Raw genomic sequence first — 16,461 nt, 5'->3', positions numbered from 1 at the left:
AGCCTTCAGGGCTGCAGAGGGAGAGATGGGGGTGGGGGCGCGGGCGCCTAGGATCCATGTCAGCAGGGAGGGGATACGTGCAGATGCGCTGAGAATGAGGAGGCTGGTTTAAGGGAAATGTCTGTCCCCAGCCACCGTCTGCCTCCTCAGGGCACGAGGTAGGGCCTCAGTGTCCTCACTGCCCCCCCTCCTACTCTGCACCCCGGGGCCTCACCGTGCTGGAGCTGAGAGGCAGGCTGGCTTTCTTCACCGGCCTCCAGCTGGCTGGGAAACGCTGAAAGAGAGGGGAAATGGAAGACACTGTGGGGATGTGGGGGGATGCTCCGGGACCAGCTCCAGGACCGGCTGTGGCCCGGTGTCTGGCTCAGGGCTCATCTGTCAGGGCGGGTCCCCAGCAGGAGAGAAGTGAGGTCTACACTCAGCCCGACCAGGGAAGGCAGCTGTGGGCAGAAATGTGCGCGTACATGCAGGTCTGTACACGGACAGGTACATGTGTGCATGTCTACATGTGCACGTGTGTTTAGGCATGTGCACGTGTGTGCTGGTGCACACGTGTGTGATTATACACGCATGCACTGTGAACCCCCTTGCGTTCCCTACACTCTGCCTCGTGCTAGAGCCCCCAAGCGGGTTCTCACTTCCTCGCCAGGAACACCACTGCCCCTCAGTGCTGTTTCCCCACGATGCTGTGTAAGTAGAAGTTGCCAAGAAACATGCCCAGAACCGAACAAGGGTGCCCGTCAGCAGGGGGCGGAGGGCTCTGCCCGTGGCTGCTCCTGACCACGTTAAGAATGATGGGCCAGGGGCACCTGGGTGGCTCAGTGGGTTAAGCCTCAGCCTTCGGCTCAGGTCATGATCCGAGGGTCCTGGGATTGAGCCCTGAATCGGGCTCTCTGCTCAGCAGGGAGCCTGCTTCCCCTCCCCTCTCTCTGCCTGCCTCTCTGCCTACTTGTGATCTCTGTCTGTCAAATAAAAAAATAAAAAATCTTAAAAAAAAAAAAAAAAAAGAATGATGGGCCCTCTGGAATTTCTTGGCTGGAATGGGACACTGGCCCTTTCTGTCCTTGTATCCAGCCTTTCTGGGCACCTGGGGTGAGGCAAGGTGGAAGAAGGGGCCTTCTGGGTCTCCAGCCGATTTGGTGAAACTCAGGAGTTTACTCGAGAAGTGCTCAGAAACACAGAATTTTGCTCCTGTCTTGACCACGTCACCCCCGTGTGACTCAGGCGGATCCTGGCCCTCCCTGGGCCTCCCAGGCTCCCCGTGACAGGGGCCAGCCGGCTGCTCGGCGCCCCTCCCGCCTGCCCTTACCGACTCCGTGGCCCCAGGTACTGAGCAGCAGCACCTCGAGGTCCAGTGGCACATCCAGCTCCATGCACACGCAGTGGATGAACGCCTGCCACGTGGCCCGGCCTTGAGCGTGCAGTCTTCTCAGCTGCAGAACGACCCCCTGTGTGGCATCCTGGGCCTTGTCCCCGGAGCACACGTCCATCTTGGGGAGGAAGAACTTCACCTTGGCATTCAGCCATCCTGAGTCTTTGCTGAGCAGCCTCACAAGCCAGTTCCACAGGTGCTCGGTGCCCAGCTGGAGGCTATCAGGGTCCATGAGGAGCCAGCCCTGCAGGGACAGGGGAGGGAGGTGAGCTGGAGGGCAGGCGAACAGGGGGACAAGTCAGCTGGTAGGAAGCCAAAGGCGTAGTCAAGAACCACGTCCGCATCTGGGGGGCCGTGGGCAGGCAGACAAATGGCTTCTTGGTGGAGTCTCCTTGCCTGTGCCCGGGGATCGGTCCCAGAGAACAGCCGGCTTCTTTCGTACCCCTTACCCACTGCCTATCTGTGCTGTGTCCTGGCTCTGGAAGGGTCCAGTTCATCCCCTGTGGATGGTTCCCTGAGGAGGCTTTATTTTTCCCCGTTTCCATGGACCTATTTGTGCTGCTCTCTGAGCTCGGCTCATGGCAGAGACAACTCATTGTCCCCACATGCCCAATCTGTTCTCCCCTGCTTCCTTAGTATTAGAACTCCTGAATATTTCCTGCTCATCTGGAATACGCTCTATTTCCCAGCCTCCCTTGCAGTTAGAATAGGCCATCTTATTAAGTTTTGGCCACTGGGATAAAGGTAGAAGTGTTGTATATCCTTCTTTGCTTCCTCCTGTTAGTTGGGATGTCAAAGTGATGGCTGCACCTTGGGCAGCCACAGAGGACCATGAGGTGGAATCCAGTTCTGCAGGCGGTGGAGGGTAAGGCAGAGAGTAAGGCTGAACTTCTCTGACATGACAAGGAGATACATTTTTGTTTAAAGCACTATTGTTTAGGGATTTTGCTACTTACAGTGAAACTGAGTGCTAGCTAATACAAACCATCTCCTTCTCTCTCAGCAGATTTTCCCCTTCTAAACTGTCACTCAAACAAGCTGTTGGTAGGAGTACCAATAAAAGGCAAGGGGCACTTACATAGCAAAGCTTTAAAAAATTCTTAAAAAATGATGTGGCAATTCTGTTTCTAGCACTCTAGCCTTAGGAAATAATTATGAGTGTACGTAAAAATTTTAATTACAAAGCTGTTTCACTGCAAGGCTATTTGTAATAGATAAAAACTGGAAACAACTTAAATGTCCAAAACCTGGGGATTTAACTAACTGGTGGTCCCTCATATGGTGGAAAATGCTGTCACATCTCCAAATCTACTTTCTGGTACTATTAACTTAAGAACAGTAGTGAACACTTAGAAAGCACAGACTATGAGCGAGGCATGGTTCTAAGTGCTTTATGTGTCTCATATAATCCTCATGACTGCAGAGACCCCACTTCCAAATCCGAAAAGAGTGGGAGGCTCACCCAGGAGAAGCAGCCTTACCAACTCTCAGGGGCTGGGGTGCAGGACTCTATGTCCCAGGGTTCAGACTGCATCTGCTCCCCTTGACTCCCAGCAAGGGCATGTGTCCCCAGCCCCCTCTGGCCATCCCTTGGCACCTGGACTGGTAGCTATTAATAGCTCCTCGCTCCACCACAGAGCTTTAGAATTCATGAAACATGCTCACATCCATGCGGTAGGCAGGGATCACCATCCCCACTGAACAGATGGAAAGACGAAGGCCAAGGATGTGCCCAAGGTCATCATGCAGGACCATGGCAGAGCCAGGCTCAGAACTGAGATTTGCTGTCTGTCGGGTCAGTAAATTTCGGAGGCCTTGGAGCCCTAGATGGCAGCAGACAAGGACTAAGTCCTTGGACTTGGTGTGATCTTCGTCAGAGGGTGTGGTTATGGCTGAGGACACAGCTTCTTTTCTGGGCTGTGGTGTTCCAAGTCCACAATGCCCATAAAGAAATGAGCCAGGACAGCCAGGTGTCAGGTGGAAGTGCAGAGTGTCTAGGTGGTATAATTCTGGGGGAATCCTTAACCCCCAAATGTGTCCACCCTGCCAGTATGACACAATGCCTTTGCTTCTGCCATTAAGCCTCGGTCCCCTTGGGGTAAGGCATCACACCCTTTCAGGAAAACCACCCACGAGAGAAAAAGCCTATTACATTATTATCGGTCATTGAGGCTTCTATGGAAAAGAACCTTGGAGACAGAGGACTACAGTAGAAAGATCCTCAGCCCCAGAGTAGGAAGACTAGTGTTCTGACCCAGCTCTGTACCTGTAATTCTCTGTGGTAGGTATTAGGACTGGTCACATATATTCCCCATCTCCTCCTCCTAGACCTGTGGTTGGACGGCACTCCCCTCCCCCCTTGAAGTCAGCCATGGCCACGAAACTTGCTTTGGTCAATGAAACATGCTAAAGAATGACTCGTGTCATGTCTGCACGCGAAGTTCTTTCTTTTCCTCTACCCTGGGGACCAGCACTATTCCAGATCTTGGCTACTCCTTTTGCCTGGGCCCAGCAAGGGGATAATGTGGAAGAGAGGTCCTAGTTGGTTGACAAGAGTCAAGAAGCAGGAGCAGAAATAAGCTCTTATTGTCCTAAGCTACTAGGACATTGGTGGGTGTTATGGGACCATAAACTAGCCCATCCTAGCTGATTCATTTATGGCCTGGCCTTGAGCAAGTCTATTCTCGAGCTGGGCTTCAGTCACACCATCTATAAAATGGGTAGATTGGATTCTGTCTCAAGGCCCTCCCTGATCTTCTGTGTCTGATGACCTTCACTCTCAAGCTGAATGGTGGCTAAGGGGACGTTTGTTGTATGAGGAGCAGCCCACGGAGCTAAATCTGGGTAGGGAGCAGTCTTGGTAGGGACTAGGAAGGGAGTGAGGGAGTGGATGGGAGGGAAAGAGAGGAGGTAAAGGGTCAAGGTCACCTACTTGGCCTCCTGGTTCATCATAGATGTTCTAGGGTGTCTGCAGAGACGGTCTCATGAGTTCCTGAGCCAAGTCCTATGCTCTGAGCTGGATTTACACGTTGCTTCTTTGGGTAGGGTCCTAAAGAGAGGAGACAGGGCACTTTCCTCAGTATTCCAAATCCCAAATCCTCTGGAGACACCTCAGAGGCATTCGACCCATAAGAGACCTCTACCCTCGAGCACAGATCTAATCCTTCCCCAGCCACATCTCCTTTTGTCCCTGGACTGTGCACAGCCCAACCCTCGCTGGTGTCACCTCCTGCCACATGTGGCCCCAAGGGGGCCTTCTTCCTCCTCCAACTTGGACATTTGCCTTCCAGTGACTTGTGGGATCAGAGTAGGCCCTTGGAATCTAGCAGACTTTCGACAGCTAATTCATCTGGATGAAAACGGAGTAATCCTCACCACCAATGCCAACTTCCTTTCCCAGTAAACTCCCCACAGGGTAAGATTTGCAATCTTGTTTCTTACTACATCTGAAGAATTTTTGAGTCAGTTGAGAATAAAAATTCTTTTTTTTTTTTTTAAGATTTTATTTATTTGAGAGAGAGACAGAGAGCGTGAGAGAGAGTGAGCATGAGCGGGGGGTGGGTGAGGGCAGAGGGAGAAGGAGAAGCAGGCTCCCCGCTGAGCGTGGAGCCCATGCGGGACTTGATCCCCGAGATCGTGACCTGAGCAGAAGGCAGATGCTCAACCAATTGAGCCCCCTCAGGTGCCCCAAGAATAAACATTCTTCTTTACGAGAAAACCCAGAGGCACTGATCACTGCCTCACCAAGAGCACAATGAAATGACACCCTGGCTCACAGGCCTGAGAGAGATGTTGTCTAACAATACAGAATGGACAAGAAGAACGGCGGCTGGAAAGCAGAGGGAAGGCAGGCAGGCAGAAGAGCAGGTGTGTACGGCCTCGGTATCTACAAAGGGAAGGAGGGAACCACGAAGTTCCGGCGCTTTAGATAAATCCACATAAATACCGAGCCTTCTAAACAAGAGAGAGGTTAACCACTGTTGTTTTTGGGTTTGTTTTAAAGATTTTATTTATTTGACAGAGAGATCACAAGTAGGCTGAGAGGCAGGAAGAGAGAGAGAGGGAAGCAGGCTCCCTGTTGAGCAGAGAGCCCGATGCGGGGCTTGATCCCAGGACCCTGAGATCATGACCTGAGCCGAAGGCAGAGGTTTTAACCCACTGAACCACCCAGGTGCCCCTTAACCACTGTTGTTAGAAAAAAGACAAGACGGGTTTGTGCCCCCCCACGCTTCCTCCCCCCGCATTTGTGTGTTGAAGCCTGCATCACCAGTGTGACTGTATCTGGAGGTGGGGTCTTTGGCCCCCGGGGCCAGGAGGATGGAGCCCTCTGGAGGGCTCAGGGAGCTTACAAAATAGAGGCAGGGGACAGCCTGCTTCCTCTCTGGCCCCCGCCTCGCCACCATATATGGAGAGGGTGGCCATCTACCAAGGAAGAAAGACCTTGCTGGTCACCAGATCTGTGGGCTCCCTGAGCTTGGGGCTTCCCAGCCTCCAGAACTGCGAGGAGCAAATATGTGTCGTGTAAGCCACTCAGCCTGGAGTGGTTCTGTTACAGCAGCCCGAAATGACTAAGATGAACCTCCCTGTGACCATAGAAAGTAGAAGAAGAAAACCCCCTCTGAGTTAACATGTGGATTTAAGGCAATGCTGTTTACACTAGAGCAGGATACTTGGGAGGACGTCATCCAATTATAACAATAGTCATTTAGACAGAAAAGGGCAGATATGACAAGTATTTATATACCTCAAATATTTCATAACAAACAGTTTAAGTTTGAATGAGAAAGGGAAGACAATTCTAGCCAGCACTATTTGTTGGGAGAGGCAGGCGGTAGTGGAGAGGCTTTCAAACATCACAGGGCATCTTATTAAAACACATGTCAGTAAAACTATTACAAATTGAAAAAAATGGCCAAAGGAACGGAATCAAAGTAGCTTCACACGCACCTAAAACACACCCATTAATCAATGGTATTAAGATAAGACATATGGAAAAACACAACGTATTAACATACATGGTAATACAAGTGTTTTAAATTTAAGGAATTACTGTTTAATTAAGGAATGGAATGAAAATGTTCTGTCTGGGAAACAGGAGGCATCTCACACTCCCACTGAAGGGCCATAATGAAGGAAAAGACAATACAAGCGTTGGTGCGGATGAGGAGAAATGGGAACTTCATATCCTGCTGGGGGGGGGGCAGAAAACAAAGCAGCCCCTTCGGAAAACAGTGTGGAGGTCCTTAAAATGCTATCCACAGAGCGACTGCAGAACCCAGCCATTCTACCCTCAGATTTCTCTCCAAGAGCAACAAAAACGGACATTCACGCAAAAATCTGTACAAGAATGGTCATTATTCACAACAGCCCAACAGTGAAAGCAATGCAAATGTCCAGAAGCTCACGGATGGAGAAGTAAAATCCAGTCTATCTCTACGGTGGGATATTATTCAGCCATAAAAAGGAGCAAAGTACAGATACTAGAGCAAGGACGAACCATAAAAATGTTAGGCCAAGCAAAAAAGCTCCCAAGTATATCACTGAATAAATGTTTGTGTGTGTGTGTGTGTGTGTGTGTGTGTGTGTCCGTGTGTGTCTGTGTTTGCATACACAGAGACCAACTCTAGGGCTACCCAACAGACCAGGGATAGGACTTTGCCCCGGGAGTGGGGGATGGGGTACCCAGACGAAGGAGAATCCTCTACGCTGTACTCTTTCAGACCAGTTTTACATGCAAACATTTTAATAGGCAAATTTTTATTTAAAAAAAAAAACAACAACAGGGGTGCCTGGGTGGCTCAGTGGGTTAAAGCCTCTGCCTTCAGCTCAGGTCATGATCCCAGCGTCCTGGGATCAAGCCCCGCATTGGGCTCTCTGCTCGGCCGGGAGCCTGCTTCCCTTCCTCTCTCTCTGCCTGCCTCTCTGCCTATCTGTCTGTCAAGGAAATAAATAAAATCTTAAAAAAAAACAAAAAAACAAAAAAAAAAAATAGGGGCACCTGGGTGGCTCTGTGGGTTAAGCCTCTGCCTTCAGCTCAGGTCATGGTCCCAGGGTTCTGGGATCGAGCCCCGCATTGGGCTCTCTGCTCGGCAGGGAGCCTGCTTCCTCCTCCCTCTCTCTCTGCCTGCCTCTCTGCCTACTTGTGACCTCTGTCTGTCAAATAAATAAATCTTAAAAAAACAAACAAACAAACATAAAAACATTCACATTAAAAACCAGAAGGGGCTCCTGGGTGGCTCAGTCGGTTAAACACAGGACTCTTGATTTCAGCTCAGATCACGATCTCAGGGTTGTGGCATCGAGCCCCATGTCAGGCTCTGTGCTCAGCGTAGAGTCTGCCTGGGATATTCTCTCTCTCTCTTCCTCTCCTTCTGCTCCTCCCCCCTCTTGCTTTCTTTCTCTAAAATAAATAAATAAAATCTTTTAAAAAATTGAGTAAATGTTGCCTCATTGTGTAAAGAAGATAAATCCGTGGTGATAAGCACAAGAAATGATCAGTGACGGCTCACAGAAATGGAAGTTCCTCCATTAGGTTGCATAATAAAACTAAAATAGAGGGGCACCTGGGTGGCTCAGTGGGTTAAAGCCTCTGCCTTTGGCTCAGGTCATGGTCCCAGGGTCCTGGAATCGAGCCCCGCATCGGGCTCTCTGCTCAGCAGGGAGCCTGCTTCCCCTCCTCTCTCTCTGCCTGCCTCTCTGCCTACTTGTGATCTTTGTCTGTCAAATAAATAAATAAAATCTTAAAAAAAAAAAAACTAAAATAGAACTAGAAGGCAATCAATAAGGATAAACACATATGTCAAGTATGACAGAGAGAGCCTAAAAATTCAAATCAAGAAGTAATTCATACCTGTTAAGGACATATTTTATTCTACATTTCAGTTGGACGTTGGTGTGTTTGTTATGGGGACAGAATGACATTTGTACTGGAAAAGGAGCCAAAGGAGGTGAACAGACAAGCGTAAAGAATACGGGCTAGATGCCGGGCCAGGGCCTCTTGGCCTCCACGACTTCAGCTCTCACAACTCTAACTCTCGGATGCCCTGTGAGCATCTTATTTTATTTATTTATTTATTTATTTTTAAAGATTTTATTTATTTGACAGAGAGAGATCACAAGTAGGCAGAGAGGCAGGCAGAGAGAGAGGGGGAAGCAGGCTCCCCGCTGAGCAGAGAGTCCCATGTGAGGCTCGATCCCTGGACCCTGAGATCATGACCTGAGCCAAAGGCAGAGGCTTTAACCCACTGAGCCACCCAGGCACCCCATCCCCGTATGCACTTTAAAGTGTCAAAGTCCCAAACGGTGATCCCGACCTTCCTCTTCCCGCACGAACTGCCTGCTTCCACCACCACCCTTCCCACGTCCCTGAAGGTTGGCCTCCTGCTTCCTGGAGCTCCGGCCAAGGAGGGCTAACTTTTTCCGTATGTGCTGCAGACTCTCACTTCCTCCATGGTTGCTGCCTGAACGCGGTGCCACCATTTCTCACTGGGTCCTTTGGACCAGGAGACCTGGTACCTCTTCTGCCGGCCCCAACATCCTCCATGGAGGCTCAGAGTGTCCCGGTCAGGCTGTGGCCCACGGCAGGTGCCTCCATCATGCAGAGCACCCTCCCCCACCCTAAGTGAGAGCCAGAGTCCTTTCCAACGTTACCTGATTGTTTGAACAGTTTTTTAAAACAACAAACATGAAAACTTTATTTTTATTAAGAGTTTATTTATTTGAGAGAGACATAGACAGAGACAGAGATAGCGACAGAGAGCACAAGTGGGGAGGAGAGGGAGAAGCAGGCTTCCACTGAGCAGGGAGCCCAACACGAGGCTCCATCCCAGCACCCTGGGATCACGACCTGAGTGGAAGGCGGATGCTTAATGGACTGAGCCACCCAGGCGCCCCCAAACATGACAACTTTAAAATTTCATTTGTTGCTTTTTTTTTTTTAAGATTTTATTTATTTATTTGACAGAGAGAGAGAGAGAGATCACAGGTAGGCAGAGAGGCAGGCAGAGAGAGAGGGGGGAGGCAGACTCCCTACCGACCAGAGAGCCTGATGCGGGGCTTGATCCCAGGACCCTGAGATCATGACCTGAGCCGAAGGCAGAGGCTTTAACCCACTGAGCCACCCAGGCGCTCCCCCCCTTTTTTATAAAGACTTTATTTGTTGCCTTTTTTTAAAAAAATTAACTTTTGGCATCTTATGTTTGGTGCTTTAATTTCACAGTTGAGAAAACTGTTCATTTTGTCAAGAATGCTCAAACGTGAGGGACACCTGGGTGGCTCAGTCGGTTGAGTGTCCTTCTCTTGGTTTTGGCTCAGGTCATGATCTTGGGTCAGGGGATCTGCTGAGATTTTCTCTCTCGACCCCTCCCCCAACATGCATGCGCGCCCGCTCTCTCTCTCTCTCCTTTCACTCTCAAAAAAAAAAAAAAATGTTCCAACAGTAGAGCACACAGTTGCATATGATCTTTTCCTGGACTTAGAAATCTCGTCTCTTCACATTTAATTTAGTTTATTTTGCTTTGGTTTTTTTTTCTCCTTATTAGATTGGCCAGCAGCTGCCGTCTCTCATGTTTAAAGAGACAAAACGAAACTTTCATTTCCATTTATCAGTTCTGTGGAAATTTCTCTTTTTTAGTTTTACAATTTTTTTTTATCTCCTGACTTCTCTTCCCTGATTTACTGAGACTGTTATTCATTAAGTTTATAAGTGAGTTTCTCACTTAAATAATTTCTAGTCTTTCCATTTTAAAAAATAATAAGAGAAACCACTTTTGGCCAATTTCCATGAATTTCTGTCAAGTTTATATCAAATTTACATTACAAGTAAATTATAATTATAATTTTTTAAAAGATTTTATTTATTTGACGGAGACAGTGAGAGGTAACACAAGCAGGGGGAGTGGGAGAGGGAGAAGCAGGCTCTCTCCCAATGCAGGGCTCGATACCAGGACCCTGGGATCATGACCTGAACCCAAGACAGACGCTTAATGACTGAGCCACCCAGGCACCCCAGTAATTATAATTTTGAAGTGAGTCATTTAATGGAGGCTAAGTTATTCTTTAAACCTTTGCCATTAATCTTTTGTTTTATTAGGCTGTACAAAGAATGACTCCTATGCAATTTCTGCTTCAGGGAAGTATGTTGAGATTTTCCTTTTTTGCTTGGCATATGATAAATTTTAAAATATTCCATGACATTTGTAAAGTTACTCTTTTTCAATAAATACGGATTTTGAGCCCCCAAGTTATGCTGAAACAAAGTCTAGATGGGGCCAATATTTAAATGTGAAAAGTTAAATGATAAAAGTACTAGACTACTGCTCTTCAATATTACAACAATTCATGAAGCTGTACGTTGAATTTTCTGATTTTTTTCTACATTACAATTTCACCACAAAGCCGTTAAAATTTTAAGTGCTAGAAAAAAACATGGGGAAAAGTTTTAAAAAATAATTTCAAAATAGACAGGGTCTAGATGGGCATTACACAAAACTCAGAAATCGTAAAAGAAAAAAAGGGTATGAAATTGAAACTTCTGTATTGTCAAAGAACACAGCAAATAAAGCAAGAAGACAAATGGCAAAGTGGGAAGAAGTCTACACGCTGCATCACAAAGATACGACTGCTTTTAATATATCAAGAGTGAGTACAAATCAATAAGAAAAAGACCAATGACCTGATAGGACCATTGGCAAAGAACCTGAACTGTTTACAGAAAAGGAAACACGAATGTTCTGAAACGTATACGAAAAGATGTTCAACTTCACAGGAAGTGAAAGAAACACATGTGAAAAACTAAAAGAGACCTACAGTTTCCCAGCTCTTAGATTGTCAAGGGAATTGTATAGCTGGCAAGGCTGCGAATTAGCAAGCGTTTGGACGCCTTGCTAATGGGAGTGTACACCGACACAACTTGATCTACGAAGATCGCAAATGCCACGGAACCACAACCAGCAATTCCACGCTGATGCATCTATTTGTCACGTGCAAAATAACAGATGTTCAGGAACACTTAGTGTTGGCTTGCTTATAGCAGTGAAAGACTGCCAAACCTCTAAATGTCCCTGAATGGTGGAATTCCATGCAGGCATCAAAAAGGACAAGGCTGAGCGATGTGGGATGACACGGAATGGCATTTGTAACACGCGGGCATAGTCCTCGGGCCACAGTTATTTCTAACGCTCAGCTGCTGTCTGTCCTGGTCTCGTTTCTGTTGGAACTGCCTATCAGCTTCCCACCACCTCTCAGATAAAGTCACACCACGTTAATACATCCGCCACAAAGAAGGTGCCACCTCCACATGAGGGGGCCAAGAAAAGTTCAAAGGATGAATAAACAAATGGTCTTTTGCCATGGGGTTGCTGGCCACCTCCCAGCCCTCTCACGTACCTGCTGCCCTGCCCATGGGATAGGACGTAAGGCCCCACCTCCCCATCCCACCCTCTTGGTGCACCCTCTGCCTCCAATGCCCTCCCCCTTTCCCCCCACCTGGCAAACTCCTCCTCTGCACCCAGCTCAACTCCAGGAAGTCCTCCAGGCTGCCTTCCCAGACCAAGCCTCGCCACACCCTGCCACCGTTGCCCTTCACTCCTTAGTGTTCTGTTCTTTCTCCTCCGTGCAGGTCATCCCGCCCCGCATTGCCATTTCCTCTCGGCCCACCGGCTCCCCTCTGCATGCCAGCAATAGCTTGGGGGCCAGGGCAGGGCCCGATTCTGGATCAGAGCAAATGCCTTGCACCAGGGTCCTAGATTTGAAACTCTGCTAGTTGCCAGCTGTGTGGCATTAGTCGGATTACTGTCTCTTAGCACCTCAGTTTTCCCATCTGTAGAATGGGGATTTTTCTAGATCAGGCTTTTAGAAGCGGAGCCCGAGACAGGGGTCCCTGCAAACGTTATTTATTGAGAGGGTAAGGGAAGTCTTGTTTCAGCCTGATGCACAGTGGGGGCTGGGAGGGGGGTAGCTCTGGAGTGTGAACAACGCCACAGAGTCTGTCCTGTCCTGTCCAGGGGCAGGGAGGCGGGGCTGTTACACTCCCGTATCGGTCCCGTACCTGTTGCCTGCAGGTCATGCCCAACGGATGGGGAGGGAGGCACTTTAGGAGATCATTGCTATTAGCCAACAGTAAGCCTTCCAGAAGGGTGCTGATGCTGGTGGCTTAGGCCACAGTGGATGGGGGATGGGAACGCTGGCTGACTGAGGGGGGAGCAGGTGAGTAAGAGGGATCACCATCAGAGTCTGCTGTGGACGAACGATCATCTACCAGGCAAGGTCAATGGGAGATGAAGCAGGCATCTGGCCCGCGCGAGAAAGGCTCAGACATGCTGACTCTCATTACAAATGGCACTGCTGTTATTTCCGCTATAAGCCCAGCCCAGGGTACAAGGAAGGAAGGGAGGGATGGCAGAGAGGACACGGCTCGGGTCACAGACTTCTGATTGCTGTTCCTTTTGTTTCTTTGCTCGTCCTGACTCCCCAGGCTTGGATTATGGGGGAGCCCCCAGGAGGCTGGGCCGACCTGTCTACTTGTCGACTGGCTTGTTGGGACCCATCTCCTTGTCTCTCCCGGGGGGACCCCACCTGCCTTTCCTGTGCCCAAGGGCCGGTGGGAAGGGTCAAGTCGACGGAAGCCCCGTCCCCACGGCACTGGCAGGCCCGGTTCTGCCCCTGGCTCCTGGGCCAGGGTGGGAAAAGCGAGGACAGAAGGGGCAGCTGAGAATGGCCAATGGGGAGAGAGGGACAGAGGTAATAAGGGCTCACGTCCAATGTCAGCACCAGAAAGGCCATGCTCGGTGGGGCCCTATGAAAGGCTTGGCCACCCTGGGGTGAATCAGACCCACAGGGGCCCTCACGTCCTCCCAGAATGCCCCATGCCAACCCCTGCCGGGGGTGATGGCAGCGGCCAGGCCCCCGCCCTCCCCCAGGGGTGGCTGGCTGCAATCCAAGGCTTCAGAGGATGCCTGAGCCTCGGGGCAAAGGGAGACGGAGCTGGAAGAGGCCTGGCTGCGAGTCCGTGCCAGGCCCATTTTACAGACAGGGAGACTGAGTGGCCCTCACAGCTACTAGGCAGCACAGGCACGGCTGGCCTGACCGGATGACCAGGTGGGCTCTTTCCAGGAGGCTGATGCAGCCCCACCCCAGGAGTGGCCCCCGTCTCATGGGGGGTGCCCCAGAGCACACAGCTGCAGAGATGTCAGCAGCCATTTCCGCCCTCACCCACAAAAGCTGGTGGGACAGGCAACAGGGGGCCTGGATGCAGCACATTTCCACAGCGGGAGGATGTGGGCTGACTGTGCCTTTGAAAACCATCATCTTCATTGTCCTCACAACGTTAGGGTCCCCAGGACTCACGCTCGGTCACATCGCTTGATTGATGCCGAGGTTCCCAATGGCGAGGAGACTGGCCAGGTCACGGCTAGAGAGCCAGAGAACCGGCAGTTGACCAAACATCTCCAGGCCCTGGAGCCCTCTGGGGGGATGGAGTGAGCAGCTGGGGTGTGGGGAAGGGGGCAGGGAGGGACCCGGAGAGGGCGGAGCAGCCCGCATCCGCACTCTGGGCCTCAGGCCCAGGCTGTCCCTGTCCCGCATCCAAGGAGGTCTCTCTCTTCTCATCACTGCAGACTGGGGAATCTGGGTCTCGGCCCATACCACTGGTTTAAGTCACCTCTGTCACCCCCACTGCCTTCCTGCACAAAAGGCTTGGTCCTTTCACCAGAGGACCCCCAAGGGTTTCCAGATGCACCCTCCTCTGGGACCAGCATGCCCTAGAGCCAGCAGGTGACCAAGTGGTGGCCTTGCCTCTCCTGCTTAGCCCTGGCAGATTGGGCCACGCACCCACACAAAGCGGCTAGTGAGCCTCCCATGAGAAGACTTTCACCCAACATGTTCCCAGGATCTTCCAGGCCCAGGTCTGGGGCTGCCAAACTCATCTGCACTTTAGAATCATCCTGGGGGACTTCCAGAAATTCCAACGGGCCACACCCTGGACCAATCATAGCATCATCTCTCCAGGTGGAACGCAGGCATCTATCTGAACTCTCTCATGTGCTGACAAGCTTGGGAATGAATGTTCCAGGCTGGGTTTGAGGACACCCGGCTCTCCATTCCCAGTCGGGGGAGAATGGTTTTGTGTTCCCTTGCATTTGGCGCTCTGCCTCTCCAGCAAACCAGAGCCAAGGGCTTCTTGCCCTCTGAAAGGCTGGGGACAGGAAAGCCACCAAGATGGCCTTATTTAGATGAAACCCTGTGGGTGTCTCCCAATGACTAACACTTCCGCCTCTGCCCTGTTCCTTGGCACCTTGCGCCCCAGCTCTGTGACTCTGCCAACGGCTGTCACACAGGCCCTGCCTCAGCACAGCTACACCCATATGGAAACAAAGCTGAGGTCTGGAAATCCCCTCTTTCTCTCCAACCATGCCGTTGCTGAAGATCCCAGAGAAATATGGTTTTGGAGTTCTGGGGCCCAGAGTCAGAGAAGGGCAAATACCATATAATCTCACTTACATGTGGAGTCTAAAAACCAAACCAAACCAACCAACCAAAAAAAAAAAAAAAAGACACAGAGAATCGCCAAGGAGTGCTGGGTGTAGTAGGGTGGGCAAAATGGGTGAGGGGGGCCCAAAGGTACAAACTTCCAATTATTAAGTAAATATATCATGGGGATGTAATACACAGCTGAGTGATGGGAGTTAATAATACTCTATTGCAGGGGCACCTGGCGGGCTCAGTCCACAGAGCACGTGACTCTCGCTCTCCGAGTTGTGAGCCCCGCGCTGGGTGTAGTGATTACTTAAAAATTAAAAAAAAAAAAAATCTTAAAAAAGGTAAAAAACAATACTCTTGTGTTTTTGGAAGTTGTTAAGAGATACTTCTTAAAAGTCTTCAACACCAGAAAAAAAAGTTTTTTGTAACTGTGTGGCGACAGATGTTCCTTACACCTCTTGCAGAGATCATTTTGCGATGTGTGTAAATATCAAATCATTAAGTTACACACCTGAAACTGATACGACATCCCGTGTGAATTACACCGCAGGGAAAAATGAAAAAAAAAAATTTTTTTTTTGAGAGAGTGGTGGGGCAGAGGGAGAGAGAATCTCAGGCAGACTCCATGCCCAGCGCCAAGCCCAATGCTCCATCTCACAACCCTGAGATCGTGACCTGAGCCGAAATCAAGAATTGGATGCTTAACTGCCTGAGCCACCCAGGCATCCCCCGAATGAAACAATTTTTAAATAAATATATAAAATAAGACCTATGCTGACCCCAGAGGCTTTTTCCTAACTGAAGCACCATACCACCTTCATAAATAATTCTTTCCAAAGTTACCATTTCCACAGTTCTTGATGATTTTTTGCTCATAAAATAGAATCAGTCATTTGAAAAGTTCTGAACATCGCAGAAATATATAACTTGAAGTTTATAGCTCACGATCTCGCCCTTTAGGGAGAGGTACCCAATTTCTAAGTCGTTCTATGCACATCTGAGGCCACGTCTGCCTGATCTGAGACTCAGAAAACCATTTCCTTAAAATTTTTCTAAGAAGCATCTCGCATTGAGCTTCGTTTCCTAAACTGGTGTTCACCACAAACAGAAGATAACCCTCGAAAAAGAGAAAGACAAACAAACAAAGTAAAACAAAACCAAAATGACACTGCTGAAACGGAACCAGAGTCACTGTCTGGGCACATCTCTGGCCTGGGACCTGGCCTCCCGTTGCTGAAAAGGAGACCAGGCATGTGAGAAGCATGAAGTCAGCCGCAGCTGAGACTTTCTCCTTGACTTATCTGGAAGGATATAAGAGAACTGAAAAGAAGATAACATTCTCCCTTTCTGACTCAATTTACATGAATGCCTTGACTGCACGCCTCCTAAAATCATCCCATTGACTCCTACTGGATAAGTCTCTGTCTGGACCCATCCATTTCAAGAACTGGGTACCGAGGCCCAGAGATGCACAGGACACCTTCCAGACTGCAGGAAAAAGGCTGTCACAAAGACACATAAGTCAGCAAGCTGTTTCTGACCACTTCTCTCTACAACCAGACGCCATGACAAGATCTGAGTGCCTCAGAGTCACAGCTCCCCAGGGCTTGAAT

General features: G+C 49.6%; 1 protein-coding gene across 4 annotated transcripts in view; it reads right to left on the bottom strand.

The window, feature by feature from the left end:
- LOC111157348 (NLR family CARD domain containing 5) overlaps positions 1 to 16,461 on the bottom strand; it is an 85,296-nt gene that overhangs the window by 54,703 nt on the left and 14,132 nt on the right. For 3 of the 4 annotated variants that reach the window (XM_022518680.1, XM_022518683.1, XM_022518682.1), the window contains exons 2-4: positions 4,305 to 4,421; positions 1,310 to 1,616; positions 215 to 274 (exon numbers count right to left, since the gene is read on the bottom strand). In XM_022518680.1, the coding sequence (XP_022374388.1) occupies positions 215 to 274; positions 1,310 to 1,604 (355 nt within the window). In that variant the 5' untranslated portion in view covers positions 1,605 to 1,616; positions 4,305 to 4,421. The remainder of the gene's footprint in view (positions 1 to 214; positions 275 to 1,309; positions 1,617 to 4,304; positions 4,422 to 16,461) is intronic. The other variant, XM_022518681.1, reaches the window with a different exon arrangement.

This window comes from Enhydra lutris, unplaced genomic scaffold, assembly GCF_002288905.1.
Source record: "Enhydra lutris kenyoni isolate GAN:26980312 unplaced genomic scaffold, ASM228890v2 scaffoldscaffold54, whole genome shotgun sequence".
In the NCBI taxonomy this organism is placed as follows: domain Eukaryota; kingdom Metazoa; phylum Chordata; class Mammalia; order Carnivora; family Mustelidae; genus Enhydra; species Enhydra lutris.
The sequence above is the reverse complement of the archived record's forward strand: the minus strand, read 5'-3'. Positions and strand labels throughout refer to the sequence as shown.